The sequence below is a fragment of the Crinia signifera genome, chromosome 1 (assembly GCF_055691185.1).
Source record: "Crinia signifera chromosome 1, ASM5569118v1, whole genome shotgun sequence".
In the NCBI taxonomy this organism is placed as follows: Eukaryota; Metazoa; Chordata; class Amphibia; order Anura; family Myobatrachidae; genus Crinia; species Crinia signifera.
The window spans coordinates 391,340,547-391,363,653 of record NC_139217.1 but is presented as its reverse complement, the minus strand read 5'-3'; the positions used below and the strand labels follow the sequence as shown (position 1 = coordinate 391,363,653).

Genomic DNA, 23,107 nt, shown 5'->3' with positions numbered 1-23,107 from the left:
TTGATAGCAAACCACATAAGTGGGTTTCTGAGCTAGGTATTCTAATGCTGAGTACACACCAGGGCGACAAGGGTCCGATCCCATCAATCTAGATCCAATTCCGACCGATTGGATGTAGATTGTGTGGTGATTGGGCCCTTTTCTGTCCTGTTCTGATCCGATTCAGATCGGATGCTCGGCCCCGCGGGTCGGACGGTCATTATTCAGATCCTACCCGCAGCAGGTAGGAACTGGAAACGACCATACACCCGGGTGCGGGTCGCCATCGGATCGGAACCCGCTCAGTGCACATCGTGAGCGGGTCGTGCGCTCCGCGTGAGCGGGTCGGATGACACACTGACAAGGTGGTCCTGGTGTGTACCCCGCATTAACCCATTAGAGGAAATTTGATAAGTGACAAAGGATTGTTAGGGGTTTGCACCCTATTCTCTATTGTTGTTGTATTTAGAGAATAAGGGGCAGATTTATTAAGCTTGGAGAAGAGATAAACTGGAGATGATAAAGCAGAGAAAATGTAACCGAAGATAAAGCACAGCCAATCAGCTGTGTTTGAAAAAGACAGTTGGGAGCTGATTGGCTGGTGCTTTATCTCCGTTTACCTTTTCCCCACTTATCTCCAGTTTATCTCTTCTCCAAGTTTAGTAAATCTGCCGCTAAATATGTACGGGATCGCTGCTTTAAGTATTAAAGCTTGTACTGGTAAATAATATACCTCTTCTAACTTATGTTAAAACTAAACTTTATTTCTTCAGCATTATAGCATGATTTTTATTCTGTTCTTTAGATAAAGTAGCCAACTATGGCTGGGTTTCTGACTTACATCACTCTGCTGTAGTGCAATTTTTTGTTTAGTCAGTTTCCTAGGTAACAGAATTGCTGTGTACAAGGCTGTAAATCAGCGTCTTCCTAGAAACATCTGGGAAAGCAAAACTGTCAGGTACTGCTTTGCAATTTTAGCTTTTTGACATTGGCAGCATAGAAATGTGTTTTAAAGCTCTGCAGATGGCTAGAATTGTTTATGGTTGTGGTAAGCTTGAACAAGTTTTTTCTCATATTCCTAATGAAAAATGTAATTTTTAAACTGTTCTTATTATAGTGACAACATATTACCTTGCACTTTACATTGTCTCAATGCGTCTAACTGTGCATGTGCTTGGTAAAGCTGAAGGTCACTAAAGCTGCTTGAATATACACATGTAATTAGAATCCATTCTACATCCACAAGGCTGTCCTTTCACTTTTCATTGCGTAACCTTAGCCATGATCTTTCCTTTACAGATGATCGAAGCAGCAGTTATAGAGTTATTGGCACTTTGCATAATCTTTATACAGTATATGCCATTAATGCTGCAAATAACTTCATTCAGGTTTCTGCATCTCCATCAGACATATAGATAGTGGCAAGTGCTTCTCAGTCAGTGAGGCGGAAGAATTGTATGTCTTATCTGCCAGACACTGCACATATATTGCTTGTTCCTATAGTTTACATTGCTTATTTGATTCCAGCTATTCAAAGTGAATAGTATAATTTGGTCTGGTTGGGACCTGCTCACCACAGAGGGTTACCTGGATTGTGATTGTTAGCCAGATGTACCAAGCTTCAAAAAGTGATCCAACGGAGACTGATCAACAGCCAGCCAATCAGCTCCTTCCTGTCATGTTACAGGCTGGGTTTGAAAAATAACAGGTTGGAGCTGATTGGCTGGTTGTTTATCACTCCACTTTATCACTTTTTGAAGCTTAATACATCTGGCCCTGTTTATTTATTGCTTTTTTCCACAATCCCCAGACTGTGAGTGCATCTGATTGCTATCTTCCATATCTACTACCTTTTATGTCACACATCGATTGGTAGGTTCTAACCTGTCTTCTGCACATGTACGTGTGTATATGGTATGTCTGGCTTTGTGACATTAGCGTCCTACTAATGTATGATATTACATACTGAATAAAACCCAATATCTGTTGACATTGTACATGAGCAGAGAACCCTGGTGTTATCCGTTCTCCTCTGCACCCAGTTCTGTGAATTTATCTCCGTTTATCTCCTGGTCACAGATAGCAAAACCATTATAACACCTCAAACTTCTCTTTATCTAAAAAATGTTTCCATATCATGCATGCAACAAAATTCCTACTGATTAAGCTCTGACCTTTTTCACACAGACCCATGTACAAATGGCAATGCTAGAACAACACCATTATACCAATGCGTTTAACCTCCACAGCCCATTACATGTAACATGGCTAAATGCCTTCTACTGTAAAAATAGAATATATAGTCCAAGTCTTGGTTTATTTTGTCTCCATCTCAACACCCTTCATTGATGATTGTGACAGAAGAAACCAGTACACTATACAGCTCCCCCCTGTTTCTAATTATCCAGTCCCAATTCAATCATTATGTTTCTTATCAAGTAACTTATACAGTGTCTAAAATAAATGAATGGAATTTTTTTTTTTTTTTTTATAATATAATAGATGGCTATGTTCGTCCTGTCACTGTCTCCGTAGTTGTCAACTCTCAGGTAATGACAACACTGGTGGCAGAGAGGGTCAGAGTCAGATCAACTGCAGTGTAGGTGTTACATTTGTTTGAGTGTACAGTAATGGGTAAAATGTCTGCCAGACTGACAGACTTGCTAGTATAACAGACACGGACAGTGGAGGCTCCAGAGGTGGGGCTGCGGCACAGTATACAATTTAAATAGGGGAGGCACAAATAATGCCCCACAAAACAATGCTGGCTGGGACTTACTGGCCATTTCTGTGGCCCCCATATGAGTTTTAGACTGCGCTGCAGCCCCATATCTGAAGTTGCTACTGGGCCTGGCATATGCTGAACACCTCAGTCTAGCACTCCAACACTCCAACAAGGGATGGCATGAAACCTCTAGCAACAAGCAGATAATTTAAAAATTGGTTTGGTCTTACTGTGCGGCACAATTTGTTAGGGGTATTACTGTGATAACATGAAAAAAGACATTAGTGCACGGGTGTCAAACACAAGGCCCGCGGGCCAAATCCGGCCCGCCAGACCTCGTCATGTGGCCCGCGCGAGGAGATAGCACGCAGGGGCAGTGTGTCCCAGCTCCTGCCTAGGCCACCTCCTCTCACCCACCCCGCGTGCTCGCCGGAGCTGCGGGGTTGGTTGCTGGGACTGGGACGTCACGCAGCTGGCGATCCGTGCTTGACTGCTGGTAGTAGCGGTAACCGTGTGTGCGAGGCGGCTGACTGAAATAGGTTAGTAGTGTATAGCTCGGGCTGGTCGCTGTACGTGGGGATCTCTGTCACTGAGGGTGAGATTTACACACCAGGCCATGCTCTCCTCTAGTCACTGCGTGTCTATCTTGCTAGCCCACATTAAAATGTCTTTCCCAAAATGGTGTCACCTCCTCTAGCATCCCTAAGGCAGCTCTGTACCTTCTGTCCCTGTCTACCACTGAACCCTGCACCTCAATATAATTAGTACTGGATGTGGAATTACATTTCTGCAGCATAGCTCTGTGTTTAATGGCCCACCATTTTTGTTATCGCATTATTGTAATATGCATGTCCTGTTTCATACTGCTTTAAAGTACACCTTGTACAAGTTTTCTGTCATTTGTACTTTTAGGGGGACCGGCCCTTTGAGGGTGACCAAACTGCTGATGCGGCCCCCGATGAATTTGAGTTTGACACCCCTGCATTAGTCCATCGAGGTCAACCTATTTGAACATCACGTTCAACCTATCCAACTTGTAACTAGTGACTTGAGTATGTCATATCTATAGTTTTTCCTTAGTGGCCAAAAATGTATCCAATTTTGATTTAAATTCATTAACAGTAGTTGCTGTAACCACCCCCACCGGCAATGAGTTCCAGAAGTTTACTGCTCTAATGGTGAATCCTCTTATTAATTCAGTATGGAATTTTTTTTTCCTCGAGCCTCAGTACATGCCGCGTGTCCTAAGACCTGTTAATGAACAAATCATCTCCCAGTTCCATATGATTTCCAATCCTGTAATTGAACATACTAGTCATATCACCTCTCAACCTCCGTTTCTCCTGTGAAAACATATTCAGTCTGGTTAACTTATCTTTGTATTATAGTGATTTGAGACCTTTTACTAGCTTAGTCTCTGTACCTGTTCCAATTCATTTATGTCCTTTTTTAAGGTGTGGTGCCCAGAAATGAGCACAGTATTCCAAGTGTGGTCTCGCCAATGCCTTGTAAAGAAGCACTATCACATTGGTATCCCTTGAATCCATTCCCCTTTGACTACATGCCAGTGTCCGGTTTGCTTTTGCTGCCGCACTGCCGAGCAGCGTGCACTATTACCCAATTTTTAATCTGTGATGACCCCCTAGTCCTTCTCTACAACAGAATTCCCTATAATAACTCCATTTAGCCTATAAGCTTGTTAATTTTTGTTCCCATAATGAATTACTTTACTAAATTTTGTTTCATCCGCAAACATTGCAATTTTATTCACTATGTCACTTCCTATATCATTAATGAATATATTAAACAAGGTGGGTCCTAATATTGACTCTTGTGGCACTCCACCCTAGCTCAAATGTATGCCATTTACCACCACTCTTTCCCTGATTGTGCAACCAGTTTTGAATCCAATTACAAATTTTATCTCCCAATCCTAAATAACCTAGTTTTATTAATATGAAGCACTGTGTCAAAACCTTTAGCGAAATCAAGAAGTATTACATCAACAGATTTCAACCCCCCTACTGACTTCCTCATAGGCAGGTATTCAATACTTTAATTCCCCTTGTGCAGCGAATCCTGTTTTGGATTCGCTGCACAATCGCCGGGTTCCGGAGGGCTGCAGCATTTGCTGCCAGCCCTCCCTCACCCCCTATTCAACGCCTCAGGGGCTTGCTGCCCCTGGCGGCAAATTTTAACCCCCACCGGCGAATGCCGCAGGGAGCCGTAGGACGGCTGCAGGCAGGGAGATGGAAGCCTCCCTGCCTGCGCCGGAAACTGTGGAGGTGAAGGAGGGCTGTCGGGGACACAGGGAGAGCCCCCCAGAGCTGGTAGGGGGCTGTGTTAGGGAGCCGCTACACACTGGTCCCGATCGTGCATATGTAATGATCGGGATCAGTGTGCAGTGAATATATGAATATTAATGAGCAGCTCCCGGCTTGGCCCCCTGCTGGTGAATGTGTAAAAAAAAAAAAAAACATTGTTAAAAAAATAAAAAATAAATTAAAATATATTCATGTGCTGCAAGGACATGAATAAAAATAGCATGCCCCGTCACAGAAAAAAAAATCAGATTTTTTGACACCAAAATAAAAATAAAAAACGCTTTATTTTCAAAGATCACATTCCAGTTCACCTAAAAAAGATGACGAATGTAAAATGGAGAATCCTGGCGAAAATCACTGGAGAAAGCAGTTCTCCACTTCAGCATTGAATACACTCTCGGCGAATTCCACTGAAAACCCCATTGAAAACCACCGGCGAATCGCGGTGAATCACAAACGGCGAATCGCCAGCTATTCGCTCTTCATTTGCAGCGAATTGCCAGATTCGCTGAAAAAAATGGCGAATCAGAGGCATTGAATACTGGCCATAGAAGCTAATTAAATTAGTATGACATAATCTTTTTTTGACAAACCCATGCTGAACCTTACTTATCTCTTATTATTCCTTCCAATATTTTCCCTACAATGGATGTAAGGCTGACCAGTCTATAATTTTCAGGGTTATTTTTGCTAACTTTCTTCCATATTGGTACTACTGTACGTTAGCCATGCGCCAGTCCCTTGGTACCGTCCCAGAGTTTATCGATTCCTTGAATATCAGATATAATGGTAGTGCTATGAGGAACTCAAATCTTTTAGTATCCTAGGGTGTATTTGGTCCAGGCCCGGAGATTTGTTACTATTGCTACTACTAGGTTCTGTAATCTATTTTTTACTAATTCCTCAATCAAACATAGAGTTCTGCAGCAATCAAAAGCCGAGCATTTAATCTGTGGGAGATCCTCAGACGATTCTTCCCTTGTAAATACTGAAGCAAAAAATTAATTGAATAATTAAGCTTTATCTTTTCCTTCTATTACCCGGGTACCCTGCTTATTTTCTAGTGGGCCAGTATTTTACTTCCTTAACCGTTTACCGTTTTTATAACTATAGAATATTTTGGGATTAGATTTGCTATCTGCGGCTTTTTTTCATTCAGTCTCTAATTTAGCCATCTTAATTGTATTTTTACAATTCTTATTACATTCTTTATGTGCGGCAAATGATTTGGGTGTCCCATCTTGTTTAAACACTTTGAATACCCTCCTTTTCTTTAGCTTTTTCAAATTTAACTTTGCTGTTAAATCACATTGGTTTCCTTTTGACATTTGTTCTTTTATTTACCTATTAAGACTCTCCTCTAGCCTCCAAACATTCAAGCATTCCCTGAAAACTCACCTCTTCAGGCTTGCTTATCATATTCAGGAACCCCTACACAACCTCCAGTAGCAGTCATATCTACTTGCATCCCATCAAGACTGTCTTGTAATCTGGTGGGACTGCCATGCTATGGAATTCTATCCTTATGTATCCCTCCTATTATCCCTATAGATTGTAAGCTTGTGAGCATGGCCCTAGTACGTCTGTCGGCTTGTTTCTACCCAGTTTATTTATTCATGGTTTCCAATTGTAAAGCGCAATGGAATATGCTGCACTAAATGAGAAACTGTATATAAATAAATAATAACTAAATACATTTGAATGTGCACATGAAGTAATTTACAGATGTGTCCAAGTACATCTAGCCGCCTTGAATCTTAAACATCCCTTCTAGTCACATTCACACAGCAGTAGTGCAGAGCGTATTTTTGTGCATCTTTTTCCATCAGGACGATGTAAATAAGCATCTTCTGTTGATTTAAAATGATATGCAGCATGCTTATATTATACAACAGAGCTATAGCTGCATACAAAATGTTATGCCGCCGTAGATTCCTAGAAAAAATGTAGCATTTTGCTTGCAGATACAGGTACAGTCACTCACCAAATATAGGTACATCGTATGTAATTTAAGCAGAGTTTGCTTGTGCACATTATTCACATAGTGATGCGTTTTCAGCAAGAAAAGATGCGCAACGCTAACTGAATTGCATGGGATCTGTCAGCTCGCTCATCTCCCACTGATTGGTGTATTGAAGCAAGATGTAGTAGGACACCATTATATCTATGGAATAGATCAGTTAGGTGCGAGGTGACATCACAGCAGTAGTGCTCCGCATAATAGCCTTTTACAGTAGCTCACCTATGGTCACACCTCCATAGGCTGCTAAAGGGAAATCTGCAATGCAAATCTTTCAGCTGCTCATGGAAAATTCCCCTGGCCGATATATTATTTATCAATTCATTTTTATCGTAGCACCATATTAAGCATTGCATACAGGGACTAAGCTAATTATACTGCTAGTATGCTTTGGCAGTGTGGGAAAAACTGGAGCACCGAAGTTAATCCACTACAACATTGGGATTGATTTTGAGTCGCTTGCAAAAGCACACATAGCAGCGTGTATATATATGTTTCGGCAAATGGCCTAGAACCTCCTTTCCTTATGTGCATCCATGCAGCTGAATGAACAACGAACGAGATTCTCACTTTTAGCACCTGTGCACACAGTAATACAGATTGGTGTGCCCATATATACCACTACTTGCCCCACCATCCTCTATGGCAGGTGCAATTTTTCTATCAGTCCACTACCTTATAGGATCGTGTCTGTGCAGGCAGCCACTCGCATTGACACCATGCAATATACCTATGTTTGCGTGCACCAGTAGCCTCCTCCAAGGAACAGCCATAAATTTCCCCAACACTTTCTCATACTGCCTGAATTAGTCAACTTTGTGCCTGCACTCTGTGTAACACAGGCATCAGGGGTTTTCCGAAATGTTGCAAGCGATCACTTGACTATGTGACCGTTCGCGTTGCATGCGGCTATGAATCAGGCCCAAGATATTTATGGTCCACCTCATAATTTCAATCTCTCAAATTTATGACTGCTACCAGTGCATTAGACATTATTTACGCTGCACATATTGCCCACACATTTGATTGTTCCCGTATATTACCACTAGCACAAAACATTACTATTGAGCGCATCTCCAAATATCTATTTTAAATGCATTTTCTTACATTAAATGAAGAGCTTGGCTTTCCATATAGATAAAGTTAAGAGCACACTACGTAAGTGAATCCTCTCTATTGCCCCCAGGTCCTGGTTGTGTAGAATATAGATTAAGGCATCCCATTTCACCATGCAGAATTTCCTTTCCGCACCTGTGGACTCGTTCACACTTCTCCCTATGTATTAAGACTTCAGAGATACAAACCAGTAGCTCTGTAATTGCTTTCTTGAATCTGCCCTTAATAATTACATTTAGTAAACCTGTATCGAAAATTAGAAAGGCAGAGACTAATAGAAAACTAGATTTTTCACTGAATTAGAAAGCAAGACAATCTATATATTGACAAGACTTCAGGTTGGGAGGGATCAAGAAAACTGTTTTGGACTGTCAGTGCAAAGAGTCAGGGTCTGCCCTGATACACCGTGGCATCTGCATTTTATCAGCTTGGAGATGCCTTGATGTGATCTCATGTAAATAGGTGTCAGGGCTGCAGAAGAACGGATTTAGATAGAAATCATTTGATAATTCTTTGTAAATCAAGTAAGAAATAGCCACTTGTCAGTAGGTTCTTGTAGGGGCATGGATTTGTTCATTAAATGAAAGATTGGGGAAAAGAAAAACTATTGTAGTTGATTATCTGAACTGAAATTGGTTTGGGGAATTAGCAAATGAAGTGAGCTTATTACTCTTTATTAAATAACTTTGATGTTTTTATTGAACTTAGGGGTAATTCAGTTAGCCCCAAACATATAATAGGTGCAAAAAAGGGAGGTTCAAGGACTCTGGAGGTTATTTGGGTCCAGGGCTTAAAGTGGTCATGCAGAGGTGAGGGAACTCCTTTCTCTATGCCACCTAATTAACACACCTCCCCTACCCCCATTAGGCAGAGACTGGGCCAGTTGTAGGGGTTTTTGCTCCCCCCCCCCCCTGCAAACTATAATGCTTTTCTGTGGGAATTACTGTTCATGGCCAGTGTGGAGATTAAAATGTTCCACCTCACTATTGGTGGTGGAACTTAGTTCCACCCCGTTCCCCCTTGCTTTAACCCCTGTTCGGGTCCACGCGCAAGGCTGCAAATTTTGCTGCAGTGCGTGTGGATTAAACGGCGCTCGCTTATATATTTATATATTTTTATATATATATATATATCTGTAGTGCATTGGCAGGTGTGTGTACAGAAATATCAGGTACAGATGGAGCGGGACTTGATGAGCGGGGGGCTGGTGAAAGAATCGCTAGCCCCCACCATCCGCCAGAAGTGTGCACACGAGATGCTCACGTGCCCCGTTCCGACAGAGCTCCTGCTGGTCCGCGTACCCCCCACCCCCTTTACTGCCCGTCTCACTGAAGTGGATATGGGCATGGTTTCTGCTCACCGCCACCGAGTGACTGGGATGCGCATGCATGTGAGACGCACGTGCATCCCAGTCAGATGGAGCGCCTCTCTGTCTGCGATCGACAGCAGGGGTATTCTGGCGATTTTCACACACTGTATGAGAGGCGACTGCCTCTGTATAGGCGACACGCCGACTGCTCATACACTGGCTACAGGGACTTACGACACAGTTCGATGGGTAAATTCAAATGCCCGCCCAATGCACGGTGCCCTTCATCATGACAATGCACCTGCCCGCGAGACCAGGAAAGTGGTGTATTTTCTGGCCCACGAATGCATCCAGGAACTTGGTCATCTACTGTACATTCCAGACCTGGCCCGCTGCAAGATGCATGGAATTAGTTTTTAGTCACCGGAAGTTGCAGTAGAGACCTTCATTCAAACTGGTCAGCTGCTTCACCAAGTGGTTTGAGGACATTAAACTGTGCATAGACTACTCTGTGAACATTACATATGTTCACCATGATTGTAAATACAGGTTGAGTATTCGTTATCCAAATACCCATTATCCAAATTATTCCGAAAACAATAGTGTCCAGAATATACCTTTTGGGGGGGGGTGGGGCTGGGGGGGCTGGGCTGGGCTATCTCATTAAAATATTCCAAAATACGGAATAATCCGTTATCCAAAATGTTTCTGGTCCTGAGCCTTTTGGATAAGGGATACTCAACCTGTATAATGCTTTTTGCGCATCTTGAAACTTATTGCATACCTTTTTGTATTTTAATTATTCGGTGGGAAATGTGAGTTTTTTTCAACATTATTCACAGTATCTTTACAGGAAACAAATAAATAAATTACATTTGGCCAAGTGATCATGCCCAATAGATGTATTCTGATCTGTTTTTTAAGTATATAGTTTAGCTGGATTATCCTAGACAGTGCTTCCAGTTTCTCCAGTTCTGCTATGTGGCTGGAAGGAACAGCTGGTAGAAAACGTAGACTGCTTTTGCAAGCCAACATATTTTCTTTAAGTCATTGTTCCAAAAACTAAGCCAAGATACAAATCGCCTGATTATGATAGATCATGTAACTGGGAAGGGTCTTTGTTTGGGGGTGAAAAATCAATGCCAGATCTCTTGGAACTGATCCTCTTTATCATACACAATGAATCGAGGCAAGGAATATGCTGAATCTAGATTCTGGGTGACAGAGATATATAGAAAAGAGGATGCCCGTGGTGGTCAGGATTTTACTTTTTTTATTTGTTTTGTACTATTTGTTTAGTTTGTTCATTACACTTATTATGTTGCATTGGTTTTAAAAATAAAAGTCTAGTATTACATCTTTATGTTTTTTGTTTAACCATTTAATTCTATATGATATAAGCTTTTTAGGCATTGATTAAACAATGGTTGCCCAAACACAGACCTTGGATATTGTTCAAATGTAGTCTATTCATAACTACAGGATATGGGAAGCTGTTAAGCAACTCCTTTTATTTGAGTTTTTCTTTCTTTTTTTTACTTGTATTAAATTAAGGGGGAAAAATTAAGTTGCCAGTAATTATTCTTGCCTATCATCCATGGGCAGGGTTGTGCTTCTGTTTGTCAAAACACACATTCTGATTGGCAGCCACTAGCACTGGTCAATTTACACATTGAAGCTGATTGGCTGGTGCATTATCCCCTTGCACATAACGTTCTTTATGGGCATAGATACCACTTCTCCAAGCTTCATTCATTTACAGTGATCACTAAAACCTAAAAAAAAGTGGGTCCCTGGACCTCTCACTTAAAAAAAAATCAGGGTCATACCTTACCTCATCTGGGTCCCAACGGATGCTCTCTCCTTCCCCCCCAGCATGGCACATACAAAAGCCTCCTCATTAACCTGGCATATAACCTGAGCTAAGGGCGGGCCCAAGCCTATTTTTATTCTGGTAAGCAAACCTAGATTTGGGCGCCTCTCACTGGTGGCTATTGTGGGTCGGGGGAAGAGTATAAATTGGCCCACTCACATAAAGCAAGATAGACATATAGTAGAAAAGACTTAATGTGTAAATAGGGACAGTGCGCTGAAGGCGCACACCATAAATTTAGGGCATGGCTTTGTGGGGAAAGGGCATGGCCACATAATAGTACTAATTCACATTACACCACACATTAGTGCCACTTATACACACTGTGCCAGCTGGAGCCACTTGGACACACTGCACCAGGATTACGCACACTATATTGCCCATTAGGCATTATGCTACACACAGTTATGCCCATTGCACGTTATGCAACACAACGTTATGCCAATTGCGCATTATGCCACACACTGTTGTACCCATTACGCCACAAACCGTTATGCCCATTATGCATTATGCTACACACCGTTATGCTCATTCCAAAACATGCCACACACCATAATGCCCAGTACATATTGTGCCACACACTGTAATGCCCCAGTACTCCTGCTTTTACATACTGTAATATACATTGCACCACCTCTGAAAGGGGGCACCCAGCCTCCCCCTGGGACTTTTAGTTATGAAAACACAAGTGCTGCATATACTACAGCAGCCAGGAGTGCAGACTCACTCACCCAGTCTGGCCAGCAGGTTCTCCTCTGTGTAGTTGCTCCAGGCTTCTCTTTACACTTGGAGGAGTTGTTGCCTCCAGCGAGCATTGAGTAGTTGAGGTATGCCAGCAGAGCGGGGTGTGGCAGGTGGTGTGCAGCGGCGGGCACAGGATGACTATAGTACTGCTAGCCTCCCATGCTGCAATCTGTGGGTCACTCTGCTGCTGTTTATCTCCGTCATCGGGCATTAATCCGGAAGAAGCACGTCCCGGGTGACCCACCCCTTTTTTTAAAAGTGAGCCCCTGGTCTTTGATATGGTGTAAAATACATGCCACAGCTTGTATTTGTTAACCCTGCATTTACCCCATTGTGACTAATGCACTATGGGGTAGATGTATGAAGCCGTGATAAGGGAGGAGAAGTAATAAGGTGCCTGGTACTTTATCACCGGCCAATCAGCTCCTGACTGTCCCTTTTTAAACCGGCTTGTAACTTAACAGTCAGGAGCTGATTGGTCAGTGATGAAGTAGCAGTCACTTTATCACTTCTCCCTCTTATCACTGTTTCATACATCTACCCCTATGTCCCATCAGCTTAAGATGTTCGGGGACATACAAGAGAGATTTTTGAACACCTATAGATAGTGCTGCTTGGACATATGACGTCTTTGGCCTTTTACAGGGTGTGTTTGCTTATGTTGTGTTGAGCAATTTCTGACTGCTAAATATATTTTTAATGATCTGTTAGGAGATTGTATTGTTGCTGTTTCCGAATCGCAATGTTTATTTTTCAGTTTGTAATTCTTCATTCTTTACTTTGGCTTTTTATGTTACATGAACCAATTTCCTCACATTGTTAACAAGAGATTGTCTGCACTTTCTCAATTCAGATAGCTATACAATTACGTTTATATCCCCAACAAAGTATATTATTAGTAACAGAAATAGTTTATTGGAACAACATGCTTTTCAATTGGCATCATGCAAAATGTTCCATGCAGTATCACTCTTTTTGTTGTACATTCTAAGTCTAGTCTTTCTTTTATCAACATTAATAGTGTAGCACAGTGTATTTAAGCAGTTGGCAAGTCCCTACACTGACTTTAAAAACAAAGTTCTAATGTTTACTTTGATTTCATTGCCACAAAAATAACGTTTTAAAATTCAATTTTTCATATGTCAGTGTAATAAAAGTTTGGTCAGTATATGGATGCCAGCTTTATCTAATTAAGCTGAAATTATAATATAATGTGTGAAACTAATTTATTAACAAATTCAATTTATATTTCATAAAAATTGATGGCAGAACAATGTACAGGAAGGATAATATTTTTATTTGAATTTTCCAAGAAGCTTTTTTCCAATTTAAGTATCATTCATGCCAAGCACAAGTTTCTGCTGAAACTTGCCCTAAAACATCCTCAGATTTTCACACAAGTCCTAAAAGTATATAGAGAACCAAATCAAACAAATAGAACAAAATTATACATGCTCTTTTTTTTTACTGCGGAAAATGACCCAATTTCACATATCTGTGAAAGGCAAAAGTATGTGGACTTTTGCTTTCATATCTAGTATGATCCCCTTGTGCAGTAATTTATTTATTTATTTATTAACAGTTTCTTATATAGCGCATACATATTCCGCAGCGCTTTACAGAGCATAGTTATTAGCAAAAACACATAACGAATTACAGCACAAGACAGTTTAGGACAAGTACATGGTTAATATGGATAGTTGCTTCAGGGGACAGGACACCGAAGCAAGCATCAGGGTGGCAGAGGTTTATATATTCTAAGAAAGGCACATGAGGAGAGAGGGCCCTGCTCGTGAGAGCTTACATTCTAAAAGGGGAGGGTTAGACAGACAGGGGTAACACAGAAGGGGTAGAAGTGGGCATAAACAGGTTAGTATGAGAGATGGTCGGGTTTTATGCTGGAGGGTGGGAAGGGGTCAGCTTAGTCCTTGATATTTTAAGTCTAAAAAAGAGCTGGGTCATCCAAGAGTAGACAGCAGAGAGACAGTTGGAGATATGAGTGAGGATAGAGGGAGAGCGATTAGGAAAGGAGAGGTAGATTTCAGTGTTATCAGCATAGATGTGATAGTGGAAGTCGAGTGAGCAAATGAGCTCACCCAGAGAGGACGTATAGAGATAGAGAAGAAGAGGGCCAAGAATAAAATTTTGGGGGACACCTAAAATCAATGGAAGAGCAGGAGAGGTGAGGTCATTAGAGGTACAGCTTGGCATTTTCAAAACAGACAGTGCAAGTACAAGCTTTAACAGTGATAGTAAAAGTTGGTTGCAGATGTAAGAATGGTGATATTATGGTTGAATTGCCAGATTAAGCAGCCACAGGTAGTATGTTGTGAGAATAAATTAAACTCACTCAAAGCAGTCTTTGGTTTTCTCAGTTGTTGCTTCTGTCCTTCTGTTTCACTTCAGTGTAACGCCAGTATAACGCCACAGTTATATTTAAATTATGCCGCACTTTAAAAATGATGCACTTCAAAACTATTATGCACACAGCTAAACCATGCACACAGCCTATTCGGCCACAGCCTATGTAATGACCATTAAATGCATGTGCACTCATTAATTGGACTTTCCCCACCCAATCCCAACCCCCCTACTACAATGAATGGTAATAAAAGGAGCTTACATAAACATCCATGCATTCCAAGATAGCATGTGTCATTAAGAGTTATAAGATATTCCTCCCTTCACATAGGCAACAGAGATTTGCTTTTTAACTTGCAAAATTAAGTTCGTCAAAAACACATTTCTGATATCTAAAGCAGTGTGCAGAATGATCAATTACCAAAGCATTTAAATACATCCAGCACCTGAGGTGTAATAATCTGCAGCCCAGCCAGACCAAGTATGTAGAATGCTGGTTACCTATGACAATATCAATCAATCTAGGACAGAGGGTAGAATCATCTGCAGCCAAGCTGGTTACCTATGACGATATCAATCAATCTAGGACAGAGGGTAGAATCATCTGCAGCCAAGCTGGTTACCTATGACAATATCAATCAATCTAGGACAGAGGGTAGAATCATCTGCAGCCAAGCTGGTTACCTATGACAATATCAATCAATCTAGGACAGAGGGTAGAATCATCTGCAGCCAAGCTGGTTACCTATGACAATATCAATCAATCTAGGACAGAGGGTAGAATCATCTGCAGCCAAGCTGGTTACCTATGACAATATCAATCAATCTAATGACTGCATCTAATAATTTCTGGTAATTGTTGATTAGTCTTGAACATCAGCATGGATGAATTTCACCCCATTCATCTATACAAAAATGCTTCTACTCTTTGTGGGTTTCCTCTCATGAACTGCTTGCTTCAGGTCTTTTCACAACATTTCAATAGGATTACGGTGAAGACTTGACTTGGCCATTCCAAATCTTTACATTTTATTCTTCAACAACCATTATTTGGTCAAATTACTAGTGTGCTAGGCCCAAATCATGATACCACCTCCGTGAGGTTTTTAGGCTGGAATACAGTGTTCTTCTTTCTCCAAACATAACACTTCTAATTTTAACCAAAAAGCTATATCTTGGTCTCACCTCTCCACAAAATATTGTTCCAATAGCCTCCTGACTTGTCTGGACTTGTCCTTAGCAATCGTCAGATGGGCAGCAATGTTCTTTTTGGAGAGCAGTGGCTTTCTCCTTGCAATTCTGCCATGCATACCATTGTTCAGTGTCCTTATGAACATTAGCATTACCTAATGTTAAAAAGGCCTTCAGTTGCTTAGATTACATTGGGTTCCTTTTTGACCTTGCGAACTATTAGCACAGATGTGCAGTTTTGGATTTACTCTCTTATCGCCAAATTATTAAACGTTCAGATTTCAGCTGTCACGTGTTTTGGATAACCAATAAGATCCTGCTTTGAGATCCAAGTAAAAACGAACCAACAAATCTCAAACTATTAAACACCTTGCTCTTGGTGTGATCTTTGTTGGTCAGCCACTGCTGGAGAGGGTACTAAATGGTTTGTAATTTTCTCCATTTGTACATAATCTGTCTGACTGTTGATTGGTAGAGCCCAAACTCTTTGGTGATGGTTTTGTAACCTTTTCCAGCTTGATTAGTAACAACAACTCTTCTTCTGAGGTCTTCCAAAATCTCCTTTGAATGGGACATGATGCACTTCCACAAACATGTTTTGTGAACATTCGACTGATCCAGTGAACAAATTCAAGCACATATTCTAAGTTTTCAGTGTAAAGCACAGCATTGTTGTAGACCAGTGGTTCTTAACTTGGTCCTCAGACCCACAGTTCATGTTTCCAGGTCACCCGGCAGGAACCCTGTGTATACCCAACTGTCACATTTTGAAAATCCACAGGTGACTTGGAAAACAGGAACTGTGTGGGGTCCTGAGGACAGAGTTTGATTAACTTGTGTTGTAGACAAACTTGTTCATAAACATAGAGCAAAGGCTTTCTTTCAACATCTGAATAAATCTCCACCAGATTCAGAAATTAACTTTGATCAAATGCAGAATCAGCCCCTTCCCAAATCTCAGATCGGCCAAGGAAAATATTCTAGTAAGTAAGTTTAATTTATATAGCGCACTTTCTCCAACAGGACTTAAGGCGCTTTACAGACATTAAAAAACAATGCACATAATACAGAGGATATAGATAGTACAGTCACAAACAAAAGAAACCCTTGAGGACACAGTAAGCATAATGCAGGATTGGTGCAGCATTTTGGATAAAAACTTCCATGGGTTGTGTACTCCACCCTGACAAGCCAGGTGTGGCAGCCCTTTTAGGCGCTCTGCATAGGATTACCCTGGGTGGAATAGATTACCCTTAAAAGAAATTACCCAAACTGGGTGATTTCAATGTATACTCATGTCCATGTATTTTTCATCCCATCCAGAAGTGTACTAGATAAGGGAGCCATGGTGTGTGCACTACGAAGGTTACACTGTGGTAGGCGAGCCATAGAAGGACCCAATGCATATATTGGAAGGCAAATACTTGTGTAGTAGTAGTATGATGAACCCTGCACAGAAACAGCCACGTGACCCACATCCTGCCCGCAGAGATACCATCTGAGGCAACCAGCTTGGTGCACTGCATAGGTCAGAGCTAGCAGGGTGTACAATCTGCGGAGGTACACATTATAGGAAAAGCACATGGTGAGGTAGATGTATGCTTCAGGCGGGGGGGTGGGGGTGGGGGGAGAAAAAACATGCACACTGATGGGGGAAGTCCTGGTGTTCTCAGCCGTAGGGGTGGTGGGCCTGGTCCAGGTGTTCTCATGGCAAAGGTGAGTTGAGGCCACATGATGATCCTGAGTTTTGGGGTTTTAATGCAGACCTTCAGAAGTGATGTTGGAAGATAAAGGATGGCTGAGATTGTTACACCGTGAATGCAGGCTATAGGGGAGGGAAAAGGAGTGTCTCACAGCATTACGTGTTCAGTGTCCAGGCTGTGCAGACTGTTGGTGTTGCTGGACTCTAGGCAACTATGTTACTACACTTTGGGTAAGAGAACAAAAAGGTAAGTCCTGAAACCACTCAATTTTATAGGTGGTTTCAGAGTGTAGGGAGTAGAGGTCCTTGAGGAAATAGTTCTTGTTTATGGCATTTCCTCAGTACCTATCGGAAACCATACTGTGATGTAAATTAGAGTGTTTTGTGATAGTTGTGCCTCTCAGAATAATGGGCCCCACACACAGCACAATTTTCAGGCATTTTCTGAGCGATTTTAACAAATCACTCAGAAAATCCCTGAAAACGCATGTAAATCGCTGTGTGTATAGCCCACACAGCGATTTACATGCGCGCCCCCGCCGTTCTGAATCTGCCCAGGATTCAGAATGGAACCGTCCGTCAATTCAGAGCATTCGCTCAAAAGCTCCTGCTCATCTCCCATGTGTGTGGCCTCGGGCAGATGAGCAGGGCCTTCTGAGCGAAGCTGGATGCCGCCCTGATGTCCCACGACGCCGCCCCGTTGACCCGCTGGACAACGCCCCCAATGACCCACCACCCGTCTCTCACCGCAATGCCTAGGGGTGACTCAGCGGCGCTGCATTGGGAGGCTTTGCACCCACTCCCACGACCCTTGCTGATGCAGCCTCAGTCAGGTCAGCTCGGCCGCACTTCCAGCAGCCACCCCGCTCCGAACGACACATGTTTATTACTGCCAGCAAGTGGAACCTCAGATCAGCACAGCTGCACTTACAGCGGGCACACCGCTCGGAGTGACGCGCATTTATTACTGGCAGCGAACGGAGCCTCTGCACTAGCTAGAGTAGAGACTCTGCTTGCTGCCAGTAATGAATATGTCGCTCTAAGCAGGGTGCCCACTTGAGTGCGGCTGAGCTGTCTGAGGCTGCAGGTTTCACTTGCTGACACTGTGTGGGCTTTATTCCCTATTGGAGCTCTGCCTCGGCGGGAGGAAGCGGCCAGGACTGAAGTGCCTCGGCGGGAGGGAGAGCAGGGAAGCGGCCAGGACTGAAGTGCCTCGGCGGGAGGGAGAGTGGGGGAAGCCGCAGAAGTACGTTGCTTCTCAGAGGATCCATCTACATCAGTGTTAAGCGAGCACACAGCTCTCTAGCTGTTGCAGGACTACAGGTGTCATTGTGCTCGGACACCTAACAGCTGTCCTGGTGAGCTGGGACTAGTAGTGCCACAGCTGCCTACCAGCCCGGTCCCTTTAATTCAGAAGTGACAATAAAGCAGTGTGCTCGGACACCTAACAGGAACATAAGTGCACATCTCTGGCAAACTTCACTTATTTTACACCATAACTCCAAAGTTTAAAGAATATCCTGTCCCACACTGGCAGGGGTAAGGGGGGGGGGGGGGGGAGGGTGCCTGCCCAGCAAGCCATGTGAGGAGGAGGAGGACACCAGTGGTAAGGTCAGCTGCTACTGAGGGCTGCTGTAGAATGCAGGGGAGGATGGGGTTACAGCCACTGAGGGATGGAGAGGGGGGTACGGTCACTGAGGGCAGTGACAGTACTATGGCTATGAATCGCTGAAAAAATGCCCAAATTGCATGTGAATGACAGCAGGTCTGGTGCAATGCGCCATCCTGTGCGCATTGCACTAGAGCCCGCAAGTGGCACAAGCACTGTGCCCATTGTGCCACCAACGAATGTAATATTCCCCATTGTGGGGGTCCCATACCAGTTTGCCACCAATGACAGGTGACACTCCCCCAGGCTTTATTCCAACCCCTTATTTACATTTGAATACTATTTTTTATTCCCCTGAAGTTTCTGTGAGAGATTTGAAATCTCTCATGCTGAATCTGCCATTATGAATCTCTGGCACAAATCTGTGTGTTTGTGGCTCATTATCTGAAAAATTCAGTTTAAGAGAAATCTCTCATGCTGAATCTCCCGTTATGAATCTCTGGCACAAATCTCTGTGTATGTAGGGCCCTTAAGAACTACTATGGGTGAAATTTAATAGGATGAGAGATTCAGAAAGTGAGATAGTTAGTAAGAAATCTTCAGTCTTTTTTAAGCGGCAATCATTTAAGGGGCCTAAACACATGGCGATTTCTGCCAACGACTTAAGCAATGCTAAGTCAGGCAGTTCTACGCCTCTGTCGCTCAGCACACAGAGCGAGCTGGACACTGCTCATCAATCTCAGCCAGCGATAGCGACGCGCATCGCTGTCGCTATAACCCCTACACACCGATGTAGGGGCGTTTTCTCAGCGACTTTGCCAAACTAAGCAAAGTCGCTTAGAAAATGCTTTAATATCGGCATGTGTGTAGGCCCCTTTACACTGCAATACAAGTTTGATTTTGAAGTACAAATTATTGCTGGAGATTTCTTACCAAATCTTTCACTTTCTGAATCTCTCATCCTATTAAATTTCACCCTATTTATTCACTCCTGTCTATGTTTTGTGTATTTGCATCTCATTATGGTTTTAAAATTGAGAGGACGTTCTTTTTTTCTCCCCAGTCCATGGACATTCCAATATGCCTGCAGACAGATCATCTGGCATTGTGGACAAATTTTACTTAGAAAAATAATTTCCCAAAAATTAGAATGCAGTATTTGCAAATATTGGGACAGTTCACATTCTAGAATTAGATTTTAAATGGCAAGAAGTAGCACAATATTCAGTACCAACAACAAAAAGATTAAAAATTAGTGAGGCAATTCAGACAAAGTCAGGTTTGGTTGGAGTATTTTGTGCATAGGAGAGTGATGTTTACCGCCTGCACATAAACTTTTATGCGCATGTGCAGCCGCTTTGTGTGAGCGGGCACGGCAAATTGATTATACACCGGCCGCTTGCACACAGCAGTGCGGGTGGGGGGAGGAGGGCCGTGGTCATTCCCATGGAAATTTGCCCGTGGTGGGGGGGGCGGGCAGCTGATGTCAGCGGATGTCAGTTGCCCACCCTCTTCCCGTACAGGGAGCCCGCATCTCTGACACCAGAGAGGTGTCTTAGATCTGTGAGCACACATCCCCTTAGATCCCCACACACAGGGCTGGGAATCGATGTTTATGCTAAACATTCATTTGCATGCTTGCGGGGATATTTGGCATGCGAGCGGGCCGGATGGCGTTTTTAGAGGACTGGCAAAGCTGCAAAATTTGCAGCTTTGTGAGTCTACTAGAATAACCTCCATAGTTTGGAACCTGTCTGCCCTTCTGCTCCACCGGAGGCTTCTGTCCGCACTGAGCTTATCTTGGGTCACCGGAGTTAGTTTGACAGGTGCGATAAACAGAGAAGAAAATAAATTGTGTTAGGAAAAGGCTACAGCTGCTACATTCTAGAAATTCTTCCACAGATTCAGAGACTCAGTTGCAGACTATGGGCGGGATGTATTAATATACATCTCCGCCCTTCGCCTGACAGCCGCCACGATGCTGCCGCATATGTACTAACACATGCGGCCAGCATCGGGTTGCGGTGACGGAGACTTCCCGGCGGCTGCCAGTGTCCCCCTGCGTCTCCTCCTCCCCTTGCTGCCAGATGTCCTGCCGGCTGTGACACCTACTGGGGGCGGAGGCGATCAGGAGGACGGGGGGGGGCGCGCGGACGTTGGGCGGCGATAGAAGCCCATAGGGTATCGCCACCCTCTGGGTGGTGATACCCTGCCAAGCAAAAACGGGGCGGACAGGTTAAGGGTAAATAGGAAAATGTGGAAAAACCCCCGTTTTACCGCATTTTCCCTTTAGTACATCCCGCCCTATGGCCCTTATTTACTTTAAGTTCATCTAGTTCACTCGCAGAGGCAAATTCCTTCTTAAATGGGCAGAACCATGTGCACTGCTGGTGGGGCAGATGTAACTTGTGCATTGTTAATCTAGCAGCAAAAACGTACTTCTGATTCTTCACTTTTCTGGATGAGTTATCTCTCCATCCCATTGCTGTACCAGGACCTATTACTGATTCGCCTCTGGTTGTATGGCCAGTAGTTTCTCCAGTTCCAGGCTTCCATTTGCTAACTTACACCCTCACGGTTTTAATCATTCTATTCCACTAACCTAAATCAGATTCTCCTCTCAGTGGAAGGTAAATGTCTTCTCAATTTCATGCCCCCATGCCAACTCTCCCCTGTCCAGCTTGTAGTGATTGCATGCATGCCTTCGTACACTAAAAAGTGCTTTTTGTCTTCTCTGATCAATTTAATCTGTTTCTGTACAATGTGAGCAAAATCCTTTCCATTGAGGTGAGAGGGAAGCATAGGCCACCGGGCATAGGAATATAATTGCAGAAACTGTTTGCTGTGACTTGCTGGATTTAATAGGGAAATTTAGGACAGCTCACTGTGGCTAGGGTTACAGACGATTGACGGCTTGTTATGTGAGGGATGCTGAAATACTTGTCACTTTTTTATAGGGTTATTATATCATAGGTTTCCAACATTCTAGCTTTCCTTTTATTCATTTTTTTGTAAGACCCCTTCTGTGTAACTTGTCATCTGTTGTTATCCCTCACCTCCTGACCTGCATGTCAGTGACATCCTATATTGTGGCCTACTAATTAGAGAGCCTGGAGTGCCCGCTTTTCTGGCCCTTTAACCTTGCAGTGGTTACCGGAATCAGCACATTCTGTCATACATGTCACATATAGAAAAGACATTTTAGCACATTATAAGTGTACATTATAAACAGTAGGTAGTTCCCTCAGATTGCTGGAGAGGAATATGCAAGTTACAGTGAAATTTAACCTGTCACATACATTGTGCATTTTTTTTATACAAGTGAACTTTGGATTTGAAATATTTGCCTTACCATCTACATCACGATTAAAACACCAGCTGACTCCACACAATGGAGGCAGATATTTTTTTTGTGGTCTGGACTTGAACTTGAATCCCATAACTTTTATGTTAAAATTACTGTTTAAAGGTCCCTAATTTATTAAAAAATACTTAAAATGTTAACTCCTAAAGCTGAATGGAAAAAGTAACTTATTAAAGTATTATTAATAAGTCTTTTTGATAGTAATTAATGGATTGCCACTGGCTACCTTGCTATATGGATAGATATAGACAGATCCTACCTTTAAGTGTGTAAATACCCAGTATCATTGTTTCCAGTTGTAAAGCGCAACGGAATTTGCTGCACTATATAAGAAACTGTAGATAAATATAGATAGGTGTGTGTGTAAGTGTAATATATATCCATTAAATGCTATGACATTTTATAATACTGTGTTAAAACGCACACAGACACAAACTGTATAATATATTGACATCTAATGTAAATTAGATATTTAATTGACTTTTTTATTTTCAGGTATTTAGAATAGAAGTGTTAGTGAATGGAAGAAGACATTTTGTTGAGAAGCGGTACAGTGAATTCCATGCACTCCATAAAAAGGTAATGCCTAATTCTTGTCCAGCAGCGATGCATGCCTTTGCTTGTTTTACTATACCGATGTCATCTCGTGTGTCTACATTGGCAGTACAAAAGTTGCTTGTCATTTGGTTGCTGTAGTTTTGTGTGACACAGCTGAGACCCTAATCAAATGTTCCCAAGCACATTGGGTGCCGGACGGGGTCCCAACAGTCGGTATTCCGACAGGCATTTT

At 42.7% G+C, this 23,107-nt stretch overlaps 1 protein-coding gene across 1 annotated transcript in view; it reads left to right on the top strand.

Annotated features, from left to right (window-relative positions):
• The window catches only part of SNX24 (sorting nexin 24), a 126,968-nt gene that overhangs the window by 45,247 nt on the left and 58,614 nt on the right, over nucleotides 1-23,107 (top strand). The window contains exon 2 of the mRNA XM_083151585.1: nucleotides 22,813-22,896. Within this exon, the coding sequence (XP_083007711.1) occupies nucleotides 22,813-22,896 (84 nt within the window). The remainder of the gene's footprint in view (nucleotides 1-22,812; nucleotides 22,897-23,107) is intronic.